We start from the raw sequence: 27722 nt of genomic DNA on the forward strand, positions 1-27722 counted from the left end.
GTTATGGGTACTGAAATATGTTTTCCAAGCCCTAATCCCGAATACTTTTGAAACAGCAGGCCTTAGCACTGCACACTTTAAACAAAATCATTTTCATTCCAGAACACCCCACTGGAGCTCCCCATACTGTTAACAGAGCAGCAGTGCTGCCTCTCACTGTGCTGCAGGAATGCTCTCCTCATGTCCCCACGTGAAATCACACCAGTTGTGCCTGGCCATGCTCTGGCCGTGCCCTCTGTGCTGGGGCTGCAGTCACCACTGTGGTGCTTTGGGCAGCGGATGGGGCTTCTCCCTGCATCTCTATGCTTTCTTACTCTTTATATTTTGGAAACTAACAAACGTTTTCTTTTGCCTCTCCCAGATGACATCCGGGACACAAAGTAAGTGTAGTGCATCACTGTGCGAAAACCAGAAAGTTTTGAAGAAATAGCCGATAGTCTCTTCTTAATTCCTTCTACTGCCAGCCCTCGAAGCAAAACCCGTTGTCTTTGGGTGTGCTCCTGCTGCTGTGCGTTTGCAGAGGGAAAATGTGCAGGGGTCAGCAGTTTCAGAGGCAGGCTCTAATTTTAGGTTCTCAGCTTTAGATATTTTGGGACGGAACTTGGGACACAGCAAAAGAAGTGTTGAGGAGCCATAAATCTGGATGAAGTAAGCAACACCCAGCACCTCGCGAGCCGAAGACCTAAAACCAGAGACGCTTCTATTTAGAAGGGGGAAAAAAAAAAAAAGTCCTAGCATTTGCCAGATGCTGTTTTTCTTAGTTCTTGAGGTTTCTGTCCTTCGCCACACTTCCCGCTATTCCTATTTTCGTATCGCCGTCACTCACAGCACTGACATTCACCAACCAATCCATGGCCTGCAGAAGCCAGGGGAGAAAAACTGCCTCTTCTCTGAGCGTGCACGGGACCATGGCAAGAGTGGTTCTGAGTAAAGGCTGATGCTTGTTTCTGAAGAAAACACGCTCCTTGAGATGGCACCAAACTGAGTTTGTTCCGATGCTTTTAATTGGCAACATGTCGCTTGTTAATGTGTTTTAAATATGCAATTTATTAAAACAAAAACAAAAACAAAAAAAAATGTATATGCCCGTCATGCAATACAGTTTTAAAGTGTTTGTTAAATAATTCTTAAGTTTAAAATGAAATACGAAGATATGAAGATACGAACATACGAAGATACGAAAGTACGAAAATACGACATTCTGAAAATACGAAATAGCCAAGAAAGCTTGAAAAGCGTAATTCCGAGGTTTCCCATCGAATAGCTGTTGCTGTCAGCAGAAAACAAGAACAAGCCCGAAGAACCGGTCGCTACTGGGAGCGTTGGAGCACCGCTCAGGCAGCCCCGCGTCCGTCCGCGGCGCGCAGCAGCCCGGTGCCGGCTCGCCCCGCTCCGCCGCAGGATCGAGACACGGCCGGGGCAGGGGGAGCTGCCCCATTTTTAAGTCTTTAAGATGAGCTCTGAAATGCAGGAGTGATGTCTGTTTTGCAGGCAAACGGTGGTGCGAAGGGGCGGTTTCAGTGCGCAGGGACCCTCGGGCTGCGCTCCGCGGAACGTAACTAAGAGAGGGAGTATCGTCGGGCAAGCTCTGTTGTAGGGCGCAGCTGTGTGCATACAGATGAACGGACGGATATATCCGTAGATGGACAGATGATGTATCTATAGTTACGTATATAGTTGTGTTTGTTTGTTTGTTTGTTTGTTTGTTTTTCACGTCGAATGCTATTCCCATCCGCTAAGTGAGCGAGCCACGTTTTGTGTTTCTGAAGGACGTTTCTCACTGCTTTTTTGTGTCAAAAAAATGGAGAACGCTTTATTTTGTGCAAAGAAATCACGCGACAGTCCTCCCGGAGAACGCCAAAGCCCACTCCCTGTCCCCGAAGCAATTGGGACCGCGCACATACAGTGCGGCGCACTGAGTTCTTTGGGAGCCCTTCGCCGGGTTCCGCCGCAGCGCGGTGCGTCCCGGGGGGGCGGGAGCGGTGCGGGGCCGGGGAAACGCGGATCCCGCGGGCACAGCGTGGGTGCTGCCGAGCTCGGGCCGGGAAAAGGGGTTTGCAGCCGTTCCTGGCGGCTCTCACAACGCGAAGCTATCCCGCAGCGCCCGAATTGAATTAAACGAAGGTGCCCGTGCCCCCGCGCCGGCCGCTGCCGCTCCGGGTTACGGCGGCGGAGCGCTGCGAGGGCAACGCCGGGTGCGCGTCAGCTCGGTGTGCAGAGACGGCTTCACCCCGACCTGAAATCGACGGGAGCTGCACACGGACGGAGGTTTAACTCCTTGAGAAAGCGTCGTCTCTCTCGTTAGGAGCGAGCGCTGCGCGGCCGCGGGCTGCACGGAGCGCTTCCACTCGTGGGGCTGCCCCAGGAGCGGGTCTGCTAAGCGGGTCGGGGTCGGGATGAGGGGAGTTTCGGTGGTCCTCCCGCTTGGGAGACCTCGGGTGTGTGTGTGTGTGTGTCCCCGTGCCCGCTCCCCGCGCGCAAAGCCGCTCCCGTCCGCCGCCTGCGATGTGCGAATAATTTTCGTCGGGGAGTTACACGGAGCGGGAGAGCTTTTAGCACATTATCCGCCGGCAATTGGGCTCTAATCTCATTGCCAGCCCTCGGGTATTAATAGAGCCTTTCTCTTTGCGGCGTTGGATTTGCATCGGGGAGATACCGAACCGGCCGCCTCTCTCGGTGGCGGCCGTGTTTTCCACGGCAAAAGGCAGCGAGGGGTCTTCGTGTAATGGAGGGGAGGAGGTGGAAGTGTTCTTAAAGCTCGGGGCAGGGAGGGGGGAAGTATAATGAAATGGCTCTGCCGTGCCCGAGGGACGCCAGCGGCAAACCCCTGCGCTGCGGTGCGCGTTTCGTGTGCTTTGCGGCACTGAAGGATTTCGTTCAAACGGCTTCGCGGAAGGCGAAGCGCTCCGTCCCGCTCGGGCGAAGCGGCGCTGCGAGAGGGGCAGCGGCAACGAGCGGTGACATCCCCGGGGAGCGGGGCGCGGCGGGCACCTCCACCCCGACACCCCCAGCCTCGGCCCCGGGGGCTCCGCTCCGCGCGCGTCTCCGCCAGGCCCGGGTGGGGAGGCCGGAGCCGAACCCCCGTTCGTTGCCCCGGGGAGCGCGGGGCCAGACGGGCCTCGTTCCCTCATCCTCGTCAAAACCGAGAAATGAAAGGTTCTCGGCGGACGGAACGAAACCTTGCCCAGCTCGCAGAGCCGCTTTCTCTCTCGCGGGGACGGACCCCGTTTGAAACAAAACGAAGCCCCACTCCGCGCACGCCCCGCGTTGTACCGGCGGGGTCCCGGCCCCGGCTCCGCAGGAAGGCGCGGGTAGGGCCCGGTCAGCCCCACGACGTGAGCCGCACCTGCACGGCAGCCCCCGCCGGGCCGGGCGCGTTACCGCCCCGCTGCCCTGGACGGAGCGGAGGGGACGGCCGGCAGTGCCGCTGCTGCCGTGCGGCGGGCGCTGGGCTCTCCGTTCGCCCCATCCGTGCGGGCGGCGGCCCAGAGAGCTGCCGGATCTCCTTCGGGGCAAAGCGAGATCTCCTCTGTACACTTATTTTATTTCATTTTATTTTCGTATTGAATACGCGTTTGTCACGCAGCGTGTATATATGCACTGACCGAGTGCCGCTGATGCACGGGCAGCTCCGCGGGTGCTCTTCAGTGATCCCAGCAGCGCGCTGCCGCCCCTGCAGCGCTCCCGGACCCCGTTTTGAGTTTAGAAGCTTTAGAGACAAATTCGCTCCTGCCCTTGGGTCGGTTCGGGGAGCAAACCCGTTCGGTTTCTTTTATTCGAAGGACTTCGGATACGTTCCCGCTTCTTTATTTACGCTCACACGGTGGGGCGGTGCTGTGCGGAGCCGGGAGCTGCGCTCCACGGTCCTCGTGGGCCCCTTCCAGCCTGGGACACCCTGTGGTTCTGTGACTCTGAGAGCTGAAGGGAACACGGGGCACAGCCAGTTCCCATCGCTCCCCCGGAGCACCCCTCAGCTGTGTCTCTCGTGGATCTCCGCGCCCTGCGCGCTCCACCAGCAGCACTCGGTGCTCTGGGACTCCGCGGGACCGCCACAAAGCACGCGTGGTTTCGCTGCGGGAAAACCAACGCCGAGCGCGGGGCGGCCCGGGGGAGCTCAGCGCCCGCGGAAGGAGCGCGGGGGCGGCCGCCCCCTGCCCACCCCTCCTCCTCCTCCTCCTCCTCCTCCTCCTCCTCCCGCATCCTCCTCCTCCTCCTCCTCCTCCTCCTCCCGCATCCTCCTCCGGCTCCATCCTCCTCCTCCTCCCGCCTCCGCCCCCTCCTCCGCGGCCGCGCCGAGCCCGGGGCCCTTGACGTGTCCCGCCGCCGATTGGCCGCCGGCCGATAGCATCTCGGCGGCCGCGCGTTAAGGCGGGGGAGAGCGCGGGCCCGGCCGCAGAGAGCCGCTGCGACGGGACGGGACGGGACGGGACGGGACGGGACGGGACGGAGAGGAGCATAGCGGAGCCGAGCCGAGCCGCCCCAGCGGGGCTCGCCATGGAGTACACACCGCCCCCGAAGCCGCAGCTCTCGTCGCGGGCCAACGCCTTCTCCATCGCCGCCCTCATGTCGAGCGGCAGCTCCAAGGACAAGGAGGCCGCCGAGAGCACCATCAAGCCTCTGGGTGAGCGCGGGTGGGCGGGCGGCGGGCGCAGGTGGGCGGCGTGGGCGGTGTGGGGACGGGGCCCGGCCCACGCTCCGGCCCGGCTCTGCCTCTCCCCGCTCCCCCCGCGGAACCGCTCCGCCAAAGCCGCTCCGGTCTTTTTTTCGTCGCTTTCGGGAGAGGCTGCTCGGAGCGTAACCCCTTTCGTGGGTCCCTCCGGGTTCCGTTCCGCCGTTTCTTTATCGGGCTTCGCCATTCGTAGAATAATCTCACGCCCCGAGGTAGCCGCGTTTCTCTCTTCTGCTGCGACATAAAGCGCTGAAATACGCGAAGCGAATCACCCGTGGTTCTCAAAGTCAAAGAAAAGAAGCCCCGGGGTACACGGGGGAGGACAGAACTGCCCGCAGCCCCGCAGCCCCGCAGCCCCTCACTCCAAGCGCTCGCTGCGGGCTCCGAGCGGCAGCCCGCGGCATCCGGGCCGGCGGGTGGGGGTATTTCTGGCCATTCCGGGTGACTTTCGGGTGAGCGATTTGCCTTCTTTTCGATCTCCCGCGTTCCCGTTCCCGAAGGATATTAAAAAGACGCCCTGCACCCCCATCGCCAATCCGTGTGCCTTGCGTTCCTTGCGCGTACCCAAGAGTGCAGAGCTCTACAAGAAATCAGCACCGCGCTCACGGGGCCACCGCCCGACGTGACCCTGGGCTGGGGGGACGGGAAGGGCCGCTCTCTGCGCGTTCCCTCCGAGCCCCCCGCCAGGGTATTCCGGGGGTCCATCGCCAACTTTATTTCTTTGCTGAGGCACCGTGCAGGCCGGCTGTGTCACAGTGAGCCTGGTGGGCACATTTACGCGGGCTAAGCTTGGCTATTTCTCTCGTTCTCTCTCTCTCTCTCTCTTTATGACTGCTATTATTTTATTTTTTTATTTTTAGAAACGCTCGCTTAATCGATTTTCCAATATTATTTTTTTTTGACCCATTTCCCCACGCCATTCACTTAGAAATCCAAACGAAACGACTGCCTGTACCCCTGCTTCTATTATCTGGAGATCTGGGGGAAATCCCCTTTCCAGTCTCTCCCCTCAGCCACCCCCAGCCCCCAGCCGCCGCGTCCCGCAGCCGGGGTCGGCTCCGGGCATCCCTCCCGTCTTTTGGGGATGAAGGGCTGGAGCCAGGCTCCCCATATTCTCGCTCAAATCACCGGCCGGAGGAGCAGCGCGGCTCTGAGGGAGCGCTGGAAGGAGGGGCCCGACCGAGCGAGAAATGCCTCATTTTTGGAAAGCGCTTTTTGCCGGCAGCTCTCCCCGGCTCAACGTCCCCTCTCTGTCTCCTCTCCCCCGAACCCCGCAGAGCAATTCGTTGAGAAGTCCTCCTGCGCGCAGCCTCTGAGCGATCTGTCCGGCCTGGAGCCCCACGGGGACTTCAGCGGCAGCCCCTCGGCCCTGTGTACCGAGCCCCTCATCCCCACCACACCCATCATCCCCAGCGAGGAGATGGCCAAAATCTCCTGCAGCCTGGAGACCAAGGAGCTGTGGGACAAGTTTCACGAGCTGGGCACCGAGATGATCATCACCAAGTCCGGCAGGTACGGCTGGCGGCGGCCCGACGGCAGCGCCGGGGAAAGGGGAGGGTTGCGGTAGCGAAAGCAAGAAAAAGAGAGAAATTTTAAAAAATAAAGGGGTGTACGGAGGAAATAGAGACGAAAAAAAGTCCCAGCTGCCGGCTGTGACCCGGGAGCGCAGCGCGGACAGGGTTGGGAGCAGCCCGCGTACGGTGCGCGCTGCGCTGCGCGGGGCGCGCAGGGGAGAGCCGTGCGGTGGAGCTGTGGTTGTGCTCGGAGCTGCCCGCACTCAGCGGCGCGGGCTCCCGGCTGTGAGCTCGGGGCTGTGCCGGCACGGACGCCGGGCGGAAAGCGGAGATTATCGCTGCTCTCGTTTGTAAATAGCGCGCAGAAGGACTCCAGGCTTTGCTGTCGCCTCAGACCGTTCCGTTTTTCCACGGAGGTTTTTGGGTTGGGGTCGGTAACGCGCAGCCCGGACGAGCCGAGCGTCTGCTCGGGGTTTGTCCCGAAGTGACTCGCTGGGAACGCAGTTTGCTGACTGTTTCTCTAAGGAACGGCTCCGGCAGTATCTGTTAAAAAAATAACCCCAACGGATGTACAAAATCTGGAATTTGGAGCTCATTAAAAATAACAACAACAGTAATAATCTCTTTAAAGTGGTTTAGAGCTATTTCTGGTCTACGGCAGAAAAAGCTTACGCTTTAAAACTGTGAAATTTGTCAAAATGTTAATGCTGAAGGGAGGGCTGAATTCTCAGAATGCCCCTCAGCAACACTGTAGGAATGCATCTGAGATCGGTGAGCGTGTTTGCTGAATTAACCGCTGCGTTATTGCTGTAGCTCCAGCACGTATCCCATTAAAAACAGACTTATCTCCGTGTTTCTTTGGCACAACGACTTTCCGGAAGCTCTGCGTGCTGCTCGTAACCCGGCAAGACTCGTTGTCTCCTTTACTCTTTCACTTTTGCCATTTCTCTTTTTGCTTTAAAGAAATCGTTTGAGCTTCGAGCAGCGCTTCTGTGTATATTGTAGAGGTGCACAGGATGCGATTTCTGTCGCACTGAAGCAGTATTGGTCGATGCCTTCATTTATTTCATCTTTTTTTTCAGGAGGTTTGGATAGAAATTCCCTTTCTAGCAGCTTTTCTTCAGCTCTTCTTTCTATCCCCTGTCCCCGTATTTATTTCCTGCTTTCCTCTGTTCCAGGAGGATGTTTCCCACGATCAGGGTTTCTTTCTCGGGAGTGGATCCTGAAGCCAAGTACATCGTGCTAATGGATATCGTTCCGGTGGACAATAAGAGATACAGATATGCCTACCACCGCTCCTCCTGGCTGGTGGCTGGCAAAGCCGACCCTCCTCTCCCAGCAAGGTTTGTGGGCTCCGCAGCTGGATTTTTCCCCTTCCCTTTATTTCTTTTTCATACCCCCCCCCCCCCCACCTTCCTGAAATACCTCCTATTAATCTTTGATGCCGTTTGCAAACAGCGCTCTGAGAGCTCGAGTCCGCGCCCGACAAACCCGATCTCAGAGCTCGGATTAATTTCTATGGTGCGGAGCGGGGCCTCAGATCTCCGTTTGAGGGCTGATTTATACCGAGAGTTCGAGGGCGAACGGGGTTTGGCCGAAGGCTCTTGCTTATGTGCGTGCGTTTCTAAAGGAAGCTGCTGGCTGAAGGCTCTTTTCTGTCCGTCTGTATTTTGAAATGAAGTTTACCTCAGTTCAGATCGGAAAAAAAATTCAAAAACCCATTGCTTTGTCCCTGGGTTTGTTCTGCCCTCCCCGCTACGTCTGACCTTATAATTTAACGCAATCCAAATCTGGCAGAAATGCCACGTTACAGTGCAGTGCTGCTTATGCTGAACGTTATATTAGTTCTTAAAAACATGCCCAGTGCTTACTGACCGATACTTTGATTCTTGCCTTTAGTTGTCCCTTATGTGATGAGTGAGTGAAGTGTAGGTCAGTCCTATGGCACAGAGGGTTTCTTGTTGAGGAACTCTGGTAGATCTTGAGATTTTAGGGGGAAAAAAAACAAACCCAAAACCCACCGACAAGCAAAGCTATTTTCTCTGCAGCAACACCTCTTCTGTACAGGAGCAAAACGCTGTAGGAAACGAACGTCTATGAGCATTCCCTTACCGCCGTTGATGAGCACGGCTCCTCCCGGCACGGGGAAGCCGCGGCTCCGGGCAGAGTGCAGCGGTTCAGCGGCGCAGCCTCCGCACGGCACTGCGATGCGTTGCGCGCTGCTGTCCCCGAACCCCGCGGGACGGGACCACAACGCGACCGGCGCTGCTCAGCCGGAGCTGCGGGTGGACGGGGGTAGCGCCGGCGGAGGGCTCCGCGCAGGCATCGCGGGCAGCGCCAGGTGCCTTAGCCCGGGGCTGAGATCTTGCTTATTAGAGAGAGAGAGAGAGACGTTAGGAGAGAAGCAAGGAGTGGCAGCGCTTTGTTTTGATGGGTTTGTTTGGGGACCGAACGCTGAGAGATTTCCTCGTCGGAGCAGAGCTCCGCTGAAATCCTGCTGACTGCTCGTCTCTGAAGGCGGCTCGGGGAAGTACGCAGGAGGAGTGCACGGAGAAGCTGTTATTAAAGCAGCAACCCAGGAGTTATGGCAGCTTTGTTTTCGTGGCCAAAAGCTCCTTCCTGCAGCGTGGTTGGCGTCAGAGGGCTTCATTTGGGGTATCGTAATGGGCACTGATCAAACCCCACAGCAAATAGATGGGTCCTGCTCCAAAGGAGTCAGCACCGAAAGAAAAAAAATAGGGGAAGGACAGAAATAGTTTCAGGGCAGGCTTCTCCCTTTAGCATTTGTTTATGCGCCTTTTGGGGTACCCTTAGGTAGGCTGCTGATCGGCACATCGGCTAGCTCAACGGGGAAACATTCACAATATAAGATAAGAGACCGATCCTTTGAAATAATGAGCAGCTCCTCTCCTGTTAGCTGCTACAGGGCTGGGGTCAAACCTTGCTGGAATTTAACATTAATTACCACCGTCTGGTGGCAGCTCTCTAAGGTTCCTGTTGGGTCAGTGCTCCTGTGTGCAAACGTGTACCTCTGCTGCACATCTCATTTCCTTTTCGGGTTGTTCAGCCAACAGACTGACAGCAGACACAGGTTACATCTCCTCTGTACGCACGGTGATGCGTACATGCGCTTTCTGCTCCTATAATTATTGGGTAAGGAAAGGTTGGCAAGAGGAGGAGCGTGCCGCTGTTTGCGTCGCCGATGCTGTTGGCAGAGCATTGGTACTTTTGACACAGGAGGCCTCCATCCTGCCCGAGCAGAAAGCAGCACCGTTCCCATCCTGAATGGATCTGCTCCTGCTCTGCTGAGAGGAGCCCTTCCGGCAGCACTCTCTCACACCCCTTCCTCCCCAGGCGCACGGCTGTGTCTCTCCTCACCTGAGCAGGTCCCGAGGCGCTGCCTCCCCATGCACCTCTCTGCCCTCATCCGTGTGGGTACCACCGCAACCTGAGGATTGCTCAGGAGTCCCCTTATGCCTACACGTAAGGCTTTGCAGAATCAAACCCGTGAGTTTCTCTGCCCTTTCTTATTATAAAACCAACTTTCAGCTCTAAGCCAACCTTCCTCAGAATTGAACGGTAAGCTGTGATTCCCTCTGAAAGATGAGCCCTTCAGGGAACTTGCTGCGAGAAGCAGTAATATCCCTGTCTTCCTGCTGTCAGACAAGTTTGTGCTGCAGCGAACACTTGCATAAAGCTACTTTTCAAGAGAGTGCTTTGTCAATCTGCTAGGGTGCTATCTGGAAATAGAATTCCTGTGTGATACTTCGTGTTTGTTCTTCCAAATTGCTAAGGCTGTGAGAAAGAATCAGTTTCAGCATGTACATGTGTTTGCCCCTCTTCTTTTTCATCTCCTTTCTTTCACTCATTAAGTCCCCCCCCCCTCCCACTCCCCTCCACATACACATTTTATGTGGCTGCAGTCAGATGCCCATCATCATTTATTTAATAGAATTGTAGTGCTCGCGCACTCACGGAGGAAACTTTTTAAAGGCATTGTACTTTGAAAATTATCTGTTTGGGATGCAAAGGTAATCAAAAGCAGCATGTGTAGAAGCTTTAGGGCTTGTAGGACCAGAACAGCTGCTAAACTAAACATAAGCAGAGCACTGCAGCACTCCCAACTATGCATGAAGGAAACCGTACCCAAACCTGGGCTGTATCATGAAACACCGTGGAGCAAATTCACAACCAAATAAGGCTCCCGAAGCTGCAGTGAGCTCGGGCAAATGATCCCCGCATCCGGCCGTGGGCAGCAGAGCTCGCGCAGCTCCGGGGCTGTTTTGTGTGCAATGCAGGAATGCGCGCGTTTATTTCTCTAATCCACTCACATCAGCTTTCCCAGCCTCGGAGGGCAATGCATTTAGCTCTGAGCCCTCTGCTGCAGGGTCAGGCTGCAGGAGAAGCGTGCGGGGAGGTGCGGTCAGTCAGGTGGGGCCACGCGTGCAGCGGGATTGGAGGCATGCGGTGCATCAGCATGGAAAAGCCAGGTTTATTACACGTGTGCCTAACCACTGTTCGGGTGCCAATCCTTCTGCGTCTTCCCTGCTAGCTCGCTGCTAACTCATTCACAGCATGAGTGCTGTGCCAGCCATTAACCGCATATGGCATAAAACAATGGTGCTCGGCTTGTAGGCACACAAAGATCCTTACTCGCTCCCCAAGTGCATATTTGAAATAGTTTGGCTTTTTGGTCCCAATTAGCCAAACCTTGCTGAGCCTGATGCTCTCTGATCACAGTAAACAGCATTAGCTATCCAGACATGCAAAACTAGGAGTCAGGCTCCAAAAAAATCATGAGACTGGCTGCAGAGATGCAGGGGCTGGAAGCGATATGGTCAGGATTGTTTTTTCTTTGCCTTCTGTAATTTGAGGCTTCGAAAATCCACGTTTTTACTGTTTTATACAGGAAAGCGAAGTGGATTTTGATAAAAGATCTTAGGTTTTCAGGCGCACTGTTATTTCCTCGCGAGCCTTGCTCTACAGCTGGGAGCAGGGAGGACCCTGTGTGTTGGGCTCGCTGGCGCAGCATCCCTCCCATGGGTGCAGCTGCACCAGCCAAGCGGTGCTGCGGATCAAGAGAAGGAAAACATCCTGCCCGCCTGGAGTGAGCTGTGCCAGTAAAGCTTCAGTTTCACCAGCAGGACTGTGCCTTGTGGATTCTGTTGGCAAAACAGAGAGCCCACGATCACATCTCTTTCCTCTTGGAGCAGCAGAGCGGTGCCTCAGGGGGCTTTAGCTCAGCTGTTTGTTGATTAGGGACCTGCGTGGTCCTTCAGGCAGTTATGCCTCATTGTTTTGTGGGTTTTCCATTCTCCTTTTGCTTAACTAGAACCATGGCTCAGTGAGAAAAAAAGAAAAGCAAACAAATTCTCTCTCTCAGCCAGCATCTCAGCCTTGCGTGATGGAGGGAATCTCTTGGAGTGGCCAAAAACCTTGTCTGTAGAGAGCCAGGCCCTCTGCAAGTGATAACGCGCACCGACAGCAGCAGAACCAGCCTGGTTTGCACTGGCTGAAGCTCTAATTCAGCCCTTAATTTGCTATCCCAAAAGCACTTTCAAGTGAAATCATTTTTATCACTATATTATTCGTATAAAATCATTGTTTTTAAATAGCCCGGCACTTGCACTGAGTCCAGTCATAACGTATATATCATTCTATCTACATGTCTTCCTTACTTCCTTTTCTTCTGCTTAATTTCCTAGGTTGTGGGCTGTTAATTACAGCGTTGCAATTAATTACTTTCATGTCAGACCACTGTCCTGGACTGCAGCCCTCAACCTCTTATAAACACACGTCACCACAGCCAACGTGTGATCGAACGCAGGTTAAAATCATTATCACGGCTTAATGTTACATATAAAGAAAAATGCATTTTTATCTGCATTCCCCCATTATCTCCCTAATGACACTGTGTTTTTTCTCTTGGAGCTGTAGTCATTGTTATTTTAAGTGCTTGTTAGTACAGCTGTGGGGAAAGACGATCAATTTTTCATTTGGGAAAAGAAGCAACAGTGACCGTTAGTTAATGTCTCCATTTTAGATAACTAGATAAAATAATAGCTATGGCCAGGGAGCAATCTAGCACTTGGTCACAGAATTCTTCATTATGTCCCTGTGAACTAAACAACTTCAGGAATCTGCTTTACTGTCTTTCATTAATGGCATTCATTCATCTGGGCAGATTGCATGCTTCTTGCTGGACTAGCAGATCTGTATTGCCCAGAGCTCTCAGGAAACCCACTGCTGTGAAACCACGGCACATCTTGAAAGCAAAATTTTGCTTTGCATTTTCCTATGGAGTTGGTACCTATTTGAGTCAAGTTTTCACGCAGAGGTCTTTTCGCCGTGTCTTTTAGGCTGTACGTGCACCCCGACTCCCCGTTCACGGGTGAGCAGTTGATGAAGCAGATGGTGTCGTTCGAGAAAGTGAAGCTCACGAACAACGAGCTGGATCAGCATGGCCACGTGAGTAGCCCTTCTTGGGGGAAAGGACCAGGAGAAACAGCACTCTGACACTGCATCCGTTGGGGATGGGGAAACACTTGGGGTGGAGCTGAGCATTTCAGTGAGGGAGAAAAGGGAGGACTGAGCTCTGTGCTGTGCTCCTGCATTTGCCTTGCTGTGACTTGGCAGCAGGCTTAGTGACCCACCCTGGCTTGCAGGCTTGCATGCTTGTCCCTGTGTGCTTGGAAGATGCCTCTCATTGCAGGCCATCTCTTAGGATTGAGTTCTTCCACAAGAACTCTTTTACCTCGAGACTCAACACAAGTTGGGCATGGAGTTAGCAGAAAAGACACCACAAGAAGGGATATGGTAATATGAAATGTGCCTCAACAGCTCTTGAAATAACTATGGGATGCCTGAAAGTCAGCGTACCACGGCATTCACTTGATGCGCTGGAGAAAACCGGCCCCAAAAGAAATTTGGTCTTGTCGGTACCAGCCTGATGTCAGGAGTCCTAGCTGGAACCCGGTGGATAGGCTTATTGGCTGAGAATGGGGGAGTTGAAAGGAAAGAGCCTAAATGCAGGGTCAGTAAATGAAGTGTCAGGATGAGGGGGCTCATTATGAGCTCTGACGCGTGCCAGGGGGTAAATGACCGGTAATGCAGAGCAATAGTGGTGTCCGTGGTGTCAGCAAGGCCCCCACAGAGTGCTGCTTGTTGCTTTTGCAGGCTGGCTGAGGTGGCAGCAGACCACCTGAGCTGCACTTGGTGCTAAAGCTTCTCATCTGAGAGAGCATTTGTGATCATTTCAAGACCTAAAAATTGAACCACAGTCATTTGCATTTAAAAATCCTTCTAGAAACAAACAATCAAAAAATAGTTCCTTTAAAAACATGCTCAGCTAGATGCCTACGTGTTGTTCTTCGTTAAGCTCTGTGTGTGGATATATTTTTCTTGAATCCAGTTTCCAGCACTGCTCCCTTCCTAGCAGAGGGACTAGCAGAGGCTGTCTTTTTTTCCCCCTCTTATTTCATAGTCTGTAGAAGGGCAAAGCTGAAGATTTGTGGGCTCTTTCACCGAGTGATGATAGAGCAGTATAAGTGCGCATTTAAAAAGAAGCATTTTTCATCATAACAGGGGCCATGTGTGCCTGTAATAATGGGCTTGCAGCAGTATATCGCACACTAGTTAGGAGCGGTGCAGTTCCCAGAAGCCCAGATGAGTATAAAGAAGTCGGTCTGCGAAGCTGTCGGGAATAGGGACACATAACAGAGCAAGATGTCAGTGTTTTGCAGGCAGGCAGCGGGGAAACATGGCCCGCAGCGGGTGAGGTGTGGCCAGTGGTTCACTTTCCAAGTGGCGGAGGTGGAACGCTTTCTTTACACAAAGGCTTTGGATGGCTGAAGTTAATGGAAAGTTTTGCACATTTGGTTAAGAATAAGCCTGGAAGGCTTGATCCAGGGTTGAGATTTGTGTGACACGTATTATGCTATCGTGGAGCACTCCCTTTTTTGTGTTTCTTCATGTTCTATATTCCAAATGAGGGTGTCAGGTTTTACGTGCTGCCTTATGAAGCCGTGTAAATATCATGTCTGGATGCTCTATAGAATGAAGGAGTGAATTCCTCCTCCGAAGCCTTTAAAGGGTGTTAGCTGTGGCATGGCCAATGGGTCTGCTGAGGTCCAAGAGAAGGGAGGAATGGAAATGCCTCTCAAAGATTCCCTTTTTGTTTGAAAGAGCTGTGCTTTGCTGAGGAGATCTTTTTAATTATCCTGATAAAATGTTAATTACATTTGATAAGGCGTGTTACTTCCTGAGGAAGCTTTAATGACCTAAAACCTGTCTTTAGATACTAGTTATGGGTGCAGCAGTTAGAACCAGCCTAATTTCAGTTTGTTCTAGTGGCTTGCTTTCTCCATCATCCAGAAGACAGTTTTGGTTGTTAAGGTAATTGCGGTGTTTTATTTGTAGAGTGGTTAGTTTCCTGAAAAGGAATCTGAAGAAAAGAGAGGCATTTGTTTGCCTTACCATTTGTTTGTTTTCTCTTATTCTGAGACTTCTGGAGTTGGCAAGCGTTGCTGCTGTGTATCTTCAGCAGCACACATAACCCCATAGCTATGAACATTTTCTCCCCAAGCATCAAGCAGAAGTCTTATCTCTGTGTGCATGACATACAGTTTGCACCATGGAAACACTTGCAGATATCCTTACCAGAGAAAGGAAATGGCTCTCGCCTCTGGATTTCTGCAGCAGAGCAAGTAATTCCTCTTCCTTTTTTTTCTGCTTGTGATACACTGATGAGCAGGATATTTTCCAGATTTCTGGTGATGTTTTTCACACCGGCTGTTCTTCCTGGGACTTTTGGTTGCACTCAGTTGTGGTGGCATTATTTCTTGTTTATGGTGAGGTGAATCATGAGTGTACACATAATCATAATTGCTTTTCTGGCATTTATGATAGCAAAACTTAAACAGATGAACGTTTGCAAAAGCAAACATGGAGGTGTGAACACAGGCAACTGTGAAAGCTGGGATTTCAGAATAGCCACAGGCGGTTACGCCCAGGTGTTTCTTAAAGTTAACCTGGCAGAAGTTAGGAATCTACAGGCTTTTAAAAAGCAAACCTGGCCCAGCAACTCTCTTCCTGAGCTAATGTGGAAGCTGAATTCCCAGCACAGTTCCCAAATTCTAAGCCACCTCAGGGATTTCGCATCTGGCATCCAGATTGCTTCTGGTGACTGGCCTGCCATTGGTGGGAGCCAGTTGCCCACAAGGCCCACCGGGCCCCTGCTAATCCTAGAAGGACCTGTTCTGGCCACCTCCCTGCCTGAGGTGTCAGTCTGGGGGCAGATGGGATGGCCAGAGGCCTGTGGTCATGCTAAATGACCAGTGAGCACCTGATGTAGCCAGATCCTCCAGGTTGTTTCCATAGCCCTGACACCCAACAGTGAATTAAGGTGGTAGCTTTGTGCAGTCTCCAGTGAGTGCAGCCTGTGTGGGGATGCAGGCGAAGCACCGCATGCAGAGAATCTTAACAAGGGCCCTCCACCTTGGCCATGGGTCTCCTGTCACTTTCGGGCTGCATTCAGCTGTTTTGGTCCTGATTTGCTTCTTTGGGGAATGTGTGGTGTAGAAAATGGCGGCAGAGGTTGTTACTTGTGTGCTTTTGGATTTGGAAAGCTCTCAAAGAATTACATGGTGTTGTTTGGGAAACAGAGTTTTTTTCTCATGACTGATGGTCACAGAGGAATGAGGGGAAGGGGAATGTGTGGGGCTGCTGTGTCACAACCTGCTCCTCCTCCTGCTTGGCTGCTACTCAGATGTGGTGCTGGAGCCTGGATATTGCGGCCATGACAGACCATGGTCTGTGGTCCAAGCCCTTGGTAAGCTCACACCATCTCCACACTGTCCTTTCAAAGGTCTCTTCTGGCTGCCTAGAATGGTCTGAGACAAGGCTGGTAAGACAAAATCTTACAGAGATATAGAAATGTGCTGAGGATAGTAGCAGTCATGTCAATGACCCATGTCAATGACCATTGTGAGTGTATGATAAAATGGTGGAAGTGATCAGAAAAAGGATCTTAGGTGGTAGGGGCTGACATGAATCACTTTAATGGACAATGGCTCCTGAAGTGACTTCTGCGATGTTCATCCCTCACCCCTGGAGTCACAGTGCATGTCATAGCAATATTTGGCCCCAGAGGAAAAACAAAGACATGCAACCTTTCCTATTCACTGAGCTAGCACAAAGTACTGCCCTGCTTCTGCTGTGTTTCAGCTGAAGTTAACGCTTCCCAAGGAATGCACATTAGCTATTCCAGATGTACAGAGCTGGCTGCAGTGTAGTTATGGCCCCTGTAAAATAGAACCACCCACTCCTTTGCCAATTTAGTCTTGTGACTGTGATTATATCCAAAACAAGGACTGGTGCAAGCCGAACTCTGTATTTAATTCTTATATTGTAATGCTGTGGTTAGAGGCAGCCAAAAAGACCTCCATCCCATGGTAATTCAAGCAAATGGGAATCGCTGTTTGACGCCAGTGAACATTGGAATTAGTTAGTTGGTATGCTAAGTTTAGAATTATTTTGGGGGCCCACAAACAAGAATTAATGAGACAAAATGGAAAAACTTGGTCATTTGGGGTTTCTGTTTCTCTTCTTTCATTTTTGGTAGTTTATGGTGAAGAACATCTATCATGTAGGTTGCTTTAAAGGCTTTCTATCATATAAAGGTCTGGGAAGTTTTATTTTTTGGTCAGACAGTTTGTGCTGGCATTGGTGGGGTTTTTTTTTTTTGTTTTTTTTGGTTTTTTTTTTTTTTTTTTTTGGAGGGGGGTGTTTCTTGGCTTTCTACATTCTGCACCTGCATGATTTCGTAAATGTTAGGCCTTGGTCATACACTTTCAAGAATAAAATACCCACATTTGCAGGTGAAACCTGCAAACTAGGTCCCGTACAAGCAATAATGTCATGTAGGTAACACACCTCGTCTGTAAGAATAGGTACTTATGCTCCAAAAATGGATGCTTACCAGTAACATAGGAGGCAGAGGAAACCAGCTCTTGAACTGACTCCTTCTACGGCTTCATTTTCTGAAGTCAGGATCTTCTCAAAAGATCTGAAGAGCTCATTGCCAGAATCAGCCCCTGACCAGTTTTATAGTCTTTAAGGGTCTTGTTAATCTTCCTCTCAGGACAGTGCCTTGTAATTCTTTCTTGCAGATCATTTTAAACTCCATGCACAAGTACCAGCCAAGAGTCCACATCATTAAGAAGAAAGATCACACGGCTTCTTTGTTAAATCTGAAATCTGAAGAGTTCAGGACGTTTATCTTTCCAGAGACAGTTTTTACTGCTGTCACAGCCTACCAGAATCAATTGGTGAGTACGGTTGCTAATTTGCACAGATATGGTTAAATTCCACCCTGCTAAAAATTCCTTTTTCCCCCAGTCTTGTCTAGCAAAGTTTCTGATACAACCTACCTTTGCATTCTAATGTTTGTAGTGGCTTTGGCTGGCTTCATTCATATTCACAAGTCATTCTTATGTATATGGATAGTTCAGCTAACTTCAAAGGGACATAAGAATTATTCACAGGAATAAAGATGACATGAAAGTAGCTTTCATTTTTTTCCCCTTCTTTCTATACAAGGCAGTTTGCGTATTATCATTTTGTCCTTTTCTAATTCAAGTTCATTAAGGAACCGTTCTTATTTGAAGTGATCTTTCATGCCATGAGCAATTAGCTGTGCAATACTCTGGTTTGCACATCATGATTTCATGGGTTTAAAAAGTTGACTGATTAAGCTGTTAGGCTCAAATGTAAGGGAATCACTCTGAGATACACTTTTCAGAGGCTGCCCAGATTACATCCAGATGTTTGAATTTCAATTTGCATGCCAGTGAATAATGTACACAAAACGGAGGAGATCAAAACAATGGATTGCTAATGAGTAATTTTAGGAAGTATATAAACAATTGGAAAGAAGAGGCTTTGCTTAATAGTGGGCAGAGCTTTAATTTTTAAGTCAGTAGAAATATGTTGTTGGCTTCATTGCGATTCAAAATGTATTTAAAAGGATTAATGTCTTCTGCATTTCAAAAAGGCAACCCTTTCCATCTCTAATTCCCCCAAGTTAAGAAAAATTTAAGAAGTACTGTCCAAACATGTGGGCAGGCAGCATCCTAGAGTCAAAGAACCTACTGTTTTCTTAAAGAAATCTGCTTTTCTTAATATAAAGCAAAACTAACTCATTTCCAAATGCCACAAATAAAATAAAACTACAGCATGACGGTTCAAATAAGCCATGGTTGCAGTAGTAGCAGTGTTAAGTTAGTTCCTGCGACAGACCCCACCTCCAGCTTTAAGGCTCAACATCTGATGTCTTGATGTAGACTCAGGTTCAGCACATGAAAATCTCAAAAAACCATGTAGTTTGAACATTTGGTTAGATTTTTTCCTTTTAACTTTCTGTAGAAACTAGTAGAACACAGGAGGCACTAAACTAGCTAAACCTGGCATTTATTTCTATAGGATGGATTTATGTTTACTGATGATATTTATATCAGAGATGTTTCCAAACTAACCTTCTCAAAGCACATGCAACAAGTCCTGGAAAATTTCTCAATGGAACATCTCCGGAACCCCTGGAGGTTGATGCTGTCATTTTATTTATGACTAATGAAAATGGAGCCTTTTTTCATTTTTGCCATTTCTTTCAGAACTGTTTTAAGGAGGGGTTGATTACATTTCTGGAGGTTATTAGATAAAAGCTAAATACATTACACTTTCAACAAACTATCTCATAATTTAAGATTTAAAGGGCATGCATTTATTTAAACAGTCAAACCACTGCCACAGAGTTGAATTGTAGGTCAAATTTCATTTTAAAATGCTTTCTAGCAGATGTTCTCTGATTGTTTGTGAGACAGTCTCTCAGGAAAAATATGGCCATAAATGATTGTGAGTCTCATCTGGCTTTGGTGAATACAAAAAGTTTCTCTTGTGATGTCATACCAAATCTTTAATATTAGGAAAATGGAAGTTTGATTGGTGAAAATACACTCAAGAGATGAATAGAAATCCTCATGATTCTGCAGTACACTTGGCTCAGTGTGCTGGTGATCTAAGTCACTCAAACTAGTTAGGGCTTGTCTTTTTGCAAGGTAGCTTTCAAGTGCTGCCACAAAAATGTTCCCCATACGTGAGGCACCAACCTGCTGCTCTTCCCAGCATTGCTGCAAATCTGGCACGTAGACTTCTCAGGAGATGGAGGACACTGCACCTGGCTTGCTGAGCTGTTGTAAAGCTAGTGTTGAGGATGGTTGTCACTGTGTGTGTTTGCAAGGCAGGACAGCCCCAAAACCTCAGCCAACTCTGAGGTGCTATTTGACCAGCCTCCACTGACAACCGTGGGCTTGATGACAATGTGATTGTCTAAGGATTTGGAAAAGACCCCTTTCCTTTCTGAGTCTGTAGGGCCATCCTTTAAAAAAATGAAGACTTTTTTTTTTTTTCTTAATGTGAGGAAAGTCAGACTGAAACCACTGCTCAGTAGGCAATGTTGACTTTCGTCAGTTGTAGCTGAAGTTGGTGGCAATCGCTGCCCTTCAGGACAGACCCCATGTTGTCCCTCTGTTCCAAGAAAAACTCTAACTCTCACGTGCTGTTTAGCATAATTAGTAAATCCGAATATTGTTTTGATTGTCTCAGGTGTTACTCACTAAACTGTTTTTAACTGGACAGCTAGAAAACTGCTAAGGGCAACAGCGTGTTTTCCTGCTCCCAGAAACACAGTGGAAGCCCCCATCTCTTCCAGGGAAGTTTCACTGCAAAGTTCAGTGCATCCCTGGTGCCACAGGGTGTCCTAGTTTGTGGTTACTCTGGCAAAAAGTAAAGGCTGACAAAGTGTACAAAGTTGTAGGGCTGCATTTGAAGATGGGAAAAGAGTTTTTCTTACAAGAGATCTGGCTTTCTAGGACTGACTGTTTCAACGGGGGTTACTATTTTAGCCCTTCCCTTCCCTTCCCTTCCCTTCCCTTCCCTTCCCTTCCCTTCCCTTCCCTTCCCTTCCCTTCCCTTCCCTTCCCTTCCCTTCCCTTCCCTTCCCTTCCCTTCCCTTCCCTTCCCTTCCCTTCCCTTCCCTTCCCTTCCCTTCCCTTCCCTTCCCTTCCCTTCCCTTCCCTTCCCTTCCCTTCCCTTCCCTTCCCTTCCCTTCCCTTCCCTTCCCTTCCCTTCCCTTCCCTTCCCTTCCCTTCCCTTCCCTTCCCTTCCCTTCCCTTCCCTTCCCTTCCCTTCCCTTCCCTTCCCTTCCCTTCCCTTCCCTTCCCTTCCATCTTTCCATGCAAAAACAGCTAAACTGCCCCTGTGTGCTGGAAGGTAAATCTGGCTGAGAATATTTGCATGGCAGTTAAAAAAAAACTGAAAAAAAAATGGGACTGAAGTTTGCAGGCAGCCATTCACGGTTTGGACATAGCTGATGTGCAGCTCCACTGGAGAGGCTCAGATGTTTGCAGGGTGCTGTGCTTTCTCATGATAAAAAACCTATCTATTTGTGTTTTCTGGAAGCAATAATGTCTTATGAGGGTGGGTTACTCCTGCTCCGGGTAATGCAAAGCCTGAGCCCACTGTACCCTTTGGTCTTTCTGCTCCTGTATAGATAATATACATGGCTTTGCAGCACCTCAGGAGTTGTGCACACACATAAAGAACACGGATACAATTAGTGGTGAAGTCAGGAGAATGGATAGGCAAACACTTTGTACGCTGCCATACTTTAACACTATTTTCATGTTGCGTTGCTTTTTTCTGTGTTTCCAGATAACCAAGTTGAAAATTGACAGCAACCCTTTTGCCAAAGGATTCCGCGACTCTTCCAGACTCACTGATATCGAGAGGTAATGGGGACTTTCTGTTTACTTTCCATGCAGATAAGATAAAGAGAAGGGAGAGTTTGTAGGAAAAGCATCCTTTCAACTCCTGAGAAGCTGTGCATTTTAAAGTTATCCTGTTGCATATAGTAAGCCCCCTGCACCTCCTTTAAAAATACTTACAAACTTTACGAAGAAAGAGCTGTTTTGAGTTTTGACATCTGTTCCAGTTGGGGTCGATATATTCATCTTCCTGATGGGGCTTCTTGGAGGGAGAGACAGTCGGTTTTAAAACTTTAGAATGAAAAGCTTTTTTCTTATCGTGCCATTTAATCCTATTGAGGGCTGTGAATTGGGTCACAGAGAAACAAGGGCAGTGGTCCTGTGAAAAACATCTTTATAGCTCCTCACTGCTTCACACAGTGGAAAAGAGAGAGGGGAGCTTCCCAAAATACACTTCAGCAGTCCCAGACACTGAAGTCAGCAATTATTGCCATCAGGACAAATCCCATAACTCCCACTCTGACGACAAAGATGCCATTTTTGTTTCACCAAAATTGTACTGCAGGCTTCATCAGGGGAAAGCTTTATCTGCAAACTGTGGAGTTTTGTGTGTACAGCTCATTATAAGCAACTGCTGCCATAGGGACGGAAGCATTAACCCACAGCTGAGTAGGAAACAAACTTCGATCTCTTGGTAGCTCTCCAGTGCATCACATTTTTATGATATCTTGTCGAATGGTTTGGCAAATGAAGTAAATTAAGCAGTCTGCGTCCTTTAGGCTGGAAGAGAACTTGATGGAGATGGATATAGCGCATCCAATTTTTCCTATGAGTATATGATCATGAAAGTAAACTGGGAGAGGCCAAAACCCTCCAGGCTCCTATATGGGGATATCCAGATGTATCTGTGATTCATTTTCCATGGGTGCATATAGGGGACAAAACGGAATATGACTTTATTGAGCATAGAGCTAGAAAATCTCCTCACGGTACTGCAAAAGCATATAAATCCCAACAAATCTATGGCTGGAAAATGTTGATATAACTTATACCTTACTACTACTGGATCATTAGTGATCTGTTAAGTAGCTGGGTGAAAGAACAGTAATTCTGGGGGGGAAAAAAAAGCATGTGAACAATAATGCATGCTTGCAAAGCTGTTAAAGGTTTCACTCTAGATGAAGGTCTTAGACGAATATGGAGAAAAGTAACATAAAGTTAACTAAAATAGCATAGCCTGGTTTCTGGACAGAGCACTAGAAAACAATGTACAAAGCTCAGACAGTAATGCAGTAAATAGTCAAGAAAGGACCTGTAGGAAGAGAAGAAAAACTGAAAAACATTTCAGTTTCCTTGCTTTACAGACAGGCAACATCTAATGACACAGTTTTGCAAAGGCTGAGGGAGTCTGAGTAGATAAGCGGGAAGAAAAACTGAGTTACCTTTGTGCTGATGAACTGACTATCGTGGTGCTGGGTATGAAGGGAATTTTTCCAGAGGACATCTTATTATAACAGCACATGGCACGAAGTCAGAAATGCTGAGCATAAACCACAGTGCCCTTTTGTTTATTGATAAGAATAGAGCCTGAGACAGGCAGCTTAGCCCAGGCATGAGTGTTGCCATGAAAGATAAAGTATCCAAATGTGAAACCTACAATAAATACAAAAACAGACTGTGGAAAAGCATTGAAATCCCATTAAAACTCTGCATTTGAGAGTCTAGATTTGGATACAATCTTATTTTCACTTAAATGGGAGCATTTAGCTCTGATTAGGGCACAGTGGTGTTTAAGAAAAAAGATCTGCTGCACTGTTTATCAAGTGATAGGACAGTAAACGTGTGGTACACAAGGGGGCTAGCTAATAGGAGATTGAGAATTTCTTAAGTTATCAGATGTAGTCCAGACATACCAAAGGTTTTATTCATTTCCAGCATTAAATAATCAGGCACATAAGAATGTCATTTTCAAAGTGCCCACTGTTCTACAGCTTTCATCTTAGCACCAGCAATATTACTTAAATAAATCTGATGTGAAGCAGGAGAGATAGCAATGCGAGGTATGACACAGGAAGGGTTTCCGGGCTTATGTCCAATGAGGTGAGCATTACAAAATGCAGGGGATACACAGGATAGATCAGTGTGACTCTCACTCAGTCGAGTTGGAAATGTGGTACGTTTGGTAAGACAACTGTCTGATAAAAAATACTTGTAGATATGTACCATACGCATCTATGCCAGGGGAAAGACTGTGTAGTAGAACTGCACATTTGCCCAGCTCTTGAAAAATGAATACTTACCTAGAAGCTGTGAACCTATCTTCCATGCAATTCTTCCTAAGACAGCTTGTGTTCAGCGTGTGCATGCATAATCTGCTATGTTGTGCCGTGATCTTAACAGTCTCCTGTAAAGCTGCCTGTGATGTTAGGGCCAAGAGAGCGCTAATTTATCGCAAGTTCCAGCTTTTCAGAATGACCTAAGTAGTGTGAAAGTGTACAGAGCTTTCTATTTCATTTCCAGGTATTTAAGCCTGCTTTTTCCTAAACAGCCTTTGGGGAGGGAAACAAATCAGATCAATTGATCTTTAGAGACCTAAAGAAATTAAATTAGTCTGGAGTCAGTTACTGCACTAAACCATCCGGTAATTGGATTGCTCCTTGTAACTGATTGAAAACAGCCCCTATCTGTAACAATATAGGGAGCTTTCCTTTATAGTAGATCTGAGAGAAAAACACATCTTTTTATGACATGATGACAGAAATTGCACTTTTTTAACCTAATTGAATATGATTTTATAAATATGTGACTTTAACGATTTCAAGCTTCCCATTCTAGATTTACGATCTCTATGTAGGAAATTCAAGCTGCAAATGCCTTTAGGATTAGATTTGTTTGCATTATATGTGTTGGAGTTATAATATATGTAAAGGTAGTCAGGTTTGCAAAATGATAGAGGAGCTCGACAAATGCAAAGCTATTCAAGTTCCTGCGTTTTCTTTTGTTGTTGTCTAACTGCCTTACAGCCGTTTGCTAGTACTCATAGCTATCTATACAAAGCTTTTAACTGTTGAAAAAAATCTTATGTTAGTTTGGTATATATTGAATTTTCAGTAGGATGTGAGATTCCTTCCTTCCACAATCAACTCTTTCCATACGTTACTTGTGGTAATCTATTTATGGCAACGGGACAGGCTTTATCTGTGGCTACTGTGATTTAGATAAGTTCTGACTCACCTTTTGATCTTTTTATGTGGTATTTGCTTTTTTTTCTATTATAAAGAAAGCCTCTGCAGTGGTTGTGATTGAAAAAACAAACATTTAGCTGCAATTACCAGACTGTGGAACTTGATGTTCTATGGTGTTGACTACAAGACGCCACACACAGTAATGCAGATGATGAGAAATCTTTTTTAATGGCAAACTTTGTTTAATAATAATAGTTAAAAAAACAACAACAACAACAACAAAAAACAAACCTGAAAGTAATGCAAGCTTTATGAGTAGTTCACTCGGCTGTTATAAGGGCATGTCTTTATGCTTCTGCTTAAGTAGAACTGCCAAACTCATACAAGATGCAAAATGAAAATTCAAACAGAAGAGATCCAGAATTTGTCCTCTGAGTTATGATAAAGAAGGTGGCCTCTCAAAAATAAGTAATTAAATGAAACTATTACAGTTAAGTGTCATACAAACAATCCAGTGAAACGGGTGATCGTTTGAAGAGCGTGAGTTGACTGAACTACTGAATTGTAACCTAATGATCAAACAAGAATTGACACAGTATAATTACGACTTGAACGCTGCTGGTTTATTTTCTCCAGCATATGATAGGCAAGTTTGGGTTGTGAATCCAAGACTGTTAAAGACAACTAAGGGAGTATACTCATACATACAAGCCTTTCTGGGAGATAGGGACATGCTTTAAGGAGCCAATGTGAAAGTCTGGCTACACAACCAAGTGACTTCTAGGCAGAGAAAGCAAGGACTGGGGGCTGGGGGAAGTAAGAGAGCCGCAACCCATCGTACCAGCTGGATTTGCGTAGTAATCAGATTCTGTATTTTCCCCTGAGGAGCTTCATGTCTGAAACGTAGAGATACATTGTACTGCCTTACAAGGCTGCAAGTGAAATGGATGCTAATGCCCAGATAAAGGTACTGTCTTGCTGAAGTAGCAGTCAAACCATATACTTAATGTGCTGTCAGCAGCTGTCTCTGCTCCCATCCCTTCCTTGTTCACCCTACAGGGGCTACCTTCCTTCCTGCTCCCACTGGTTACTGATAATCTAGAGGAAAGGCCCCAGCCTGCTGCCAGAAATCTGTACCCTCTGTCCATGTTTGAGTAGGGCTTTCCCATTGCTGTTGTTTAGGTGGGGTGAAGTGATGTTCTGAGCTTTGGGGAGACACTGGGTACAGCAGTACCTAAACACCTGGTGACTCATACTGTTGCAGATGTGCTGAGGTTATTCCAGCAACTGCTGCTGCGAAGGCATAAATTGATTATCTGTAGCTTCTATATCAACCTTTCCAGACCTTGCAGGAGGCTCGAATGGCTTAGGACATATAGCGAGCAGTACCGGCCTACATTTAGGCACCTGGAATAGCTGAAACTTGAAACATTCCCTTCAAATTAGATTCCTCCAACTCTGCTTCCTGATAGCAGTCAACTCTTCCTTTTCTCCAGCATAAACCCTTCCTTGCCAGCTAAGACCTCTTCATTTCCCAAGATTTTAAGCACTCATACCCTAACCTGTTTTCTAGTTAGGGTTGCTTTTCTGTTCTCTCCTTCTTGTGCAAAGTTGTATAAAATATTTTAATTTGCTAGTGTATTTCACTTACCTCACATAGATGCAGTGCATGCTAAGCGGGTGGGATGACGTCAAATCAGATCCACCATTTCTATCCCAGGGAAAATTTTCCAGGAGATTTCCCCAGATTTGTGTGTCACGGTGCTGCTCTGTCTTTACCTTACATCCTCTGCCTGACAGCCAAAAAGAACTGGTAGCACTCACAGGTTGAAATGGAGCTTTTTGGAGCTGCTTGTCTGTCGTTAAGTGTCACCATATTTTGCAGGGATAAAGATACAGAGAAGGAGCTTTGATACGCATTTGTAGTGGTTATGCTTTTTGGCAAACCAGAGGAGGAAAAAAAAAGTTCTCCTTTTTTTTCATTCCTTGTATAAAGATTTATTTTTTTCAGCTGAGAGACGTAGAGTGGGTATATTTAATATCCTCATACTCCTCCTTCAGTTATTACTTTTCCCATGTCATGACTTCAGCCAAGCTAAAGCACCTCCATGTTATAGCTATTCCATAACTGCCATTGGTAATCAGATGTTTACTGTGAGGGTGCCAGTAAATACCACTTGGAGATGTACTCATTCTTTCTCTTTAAATCATCTAGAGCTAGGTGTTCCATAATTTAATTTTCCTTTCACTTCTTTTTTAAAATTGCAGGTATTCTTGTAGAATTGCTTTCATCCAACACTTGCCTGATAGTTTTGACTTTCAGTGAAAACGTGTGGTGCTTCTGTGCTACATTTTGGGCCAAATTATACTTCAGTTTATGTGAGTCAATGTAGTTTGATGAGCCCTGGTTCGTAACTGGTTAGAGTTGGTTCAGCTGACACAAGCGGTGTAACAGTGCTGCTCTGTTCTGGTTGAGGATTTGATCCATTCCCTGTAGTAGTTGAGTTACGTTGTTAGGTCAACCTGCAATATTTATCTACCAGGGGAACAAGCAGGTTAATCTGTGTCTGTATGTTTGTACATGCTTAAGGTAACAGCTATAAGCCATGGAAACACGAAGGCTGAGTGATAACTGAACAGTGCTTCTGACAGTTTTCATTGTTCAGTCCTAGCTGCTGTTATAGAAATGTATTTCTTCCTCCTGTTGTTTTCCTTTTTTTTTCTTTTTTTTCTGTTTTGTTTATTTTTTTTAGGGCTTGTTTTTAGCACTTGCATCTTGGACAAATTAGTCATATTTTCCCTTAAAAAAAGAAGTCTACTACAGTGCGACTTCCGACAAGTTTATTTTTATGCCTTCTCAGCCCATTTATCCCATCTGTCTTCACCTCACCTCGCTTCTGATGTCTTCTGTTATCTGGGCTTTCTTCCAAACATACTAACTGGCAGCTACAAAAAAAGGAAACCTTTGAAATGCAGAACTAAAGAAGTCATTCAGGCCGCAAACTGATAATTCATACACTTTATATCCTGTTCTGTATTTTTCTTTGCATTGAATGGAATGGCCAAGCAAAACATAGTTGTCAGGTTTTTTTATTTTATTTTTTATAAATTCTCTTTAGCATTGCTTTTCTCATAAAGAAAAAAAGACAAAAACCACAACACCAGGAATAGGGAGTGGATTCTGAGGATATCCTTATATTTTGCTTACCTATCACTTGGATAGTAAGGGCAAATAGAGAAAATGCTAACAGGTTGCTGTACTCCGCTCTGAAATTTGATGCCCTACATAACTGAGATGATGACTTCTGAAGAGGATATGAGTCTGGAGTCCCTGGATCTACCACTTGCTCTTTATCACTTTTGCATTTTGTCTCCAGTGGGTTTTGAACCTGCCTTGTGGTGGAATGGTACCTGAATATTATATCAACTCCATCCGCTCTGAAGCCATTGTATAGATTTAAGATGGATACCAACCCTGGCCTGGCTCCAGCAAACTCATTCTGGATTAGATTTTCTAACACCTTCTGCCAAAACC

The 27722-nt window shown here is 47.8% G+C and overlaps 1 protein-coding gene across 1 annotated transcript in view; it reads left to right on the top strand.

Moving 5' to 3' along the window:
* Positions 1–4392: 4392 nt before the first annotated feature.
* Positions 4393–27722, top strand: part of TBX20 (T-box 20) — a 36781-nt gene continuing 13451 nt past the window's right edge. The window contains exons 1-6 of the mRNA NM_204144.2: positions 4393–4621; positions 5947–6181; positions 7362–7526; positions 12543–12651; positions 17352–17510; positions 20950–21026. Coding sequence (NP_989475.1) covers positions 4495–4621; positions 5947–6181; positions 7362–7526; positions 12543–12651; positions 17352–17510; positions 20950–21026 — 872 coding nt within the window. The 5' untranslated portion in view covers positions 4393–4494. The remainder of the gene's footprint in view (positions 4622–5946; positions 6182–7361; positions 7527–12542; positions 12652–17351; positions 17511–20949; positions 21027–27722) is intronic.

This window comes from Gallus gallus, chromosome 2 (genome assembly GCF_016699485.2).
Source record: "Gallus gallus isolate bGalGal1 chromosome 2, bGalGal1.mat.broiler.GRCg7b, whole genome shotgun sequence".
Lineage (NCBI taxonomy): Eukaryota > Metazoa > Chordata > Aves > Galliformes > Phasianidae > Gallus > Gallus gallus.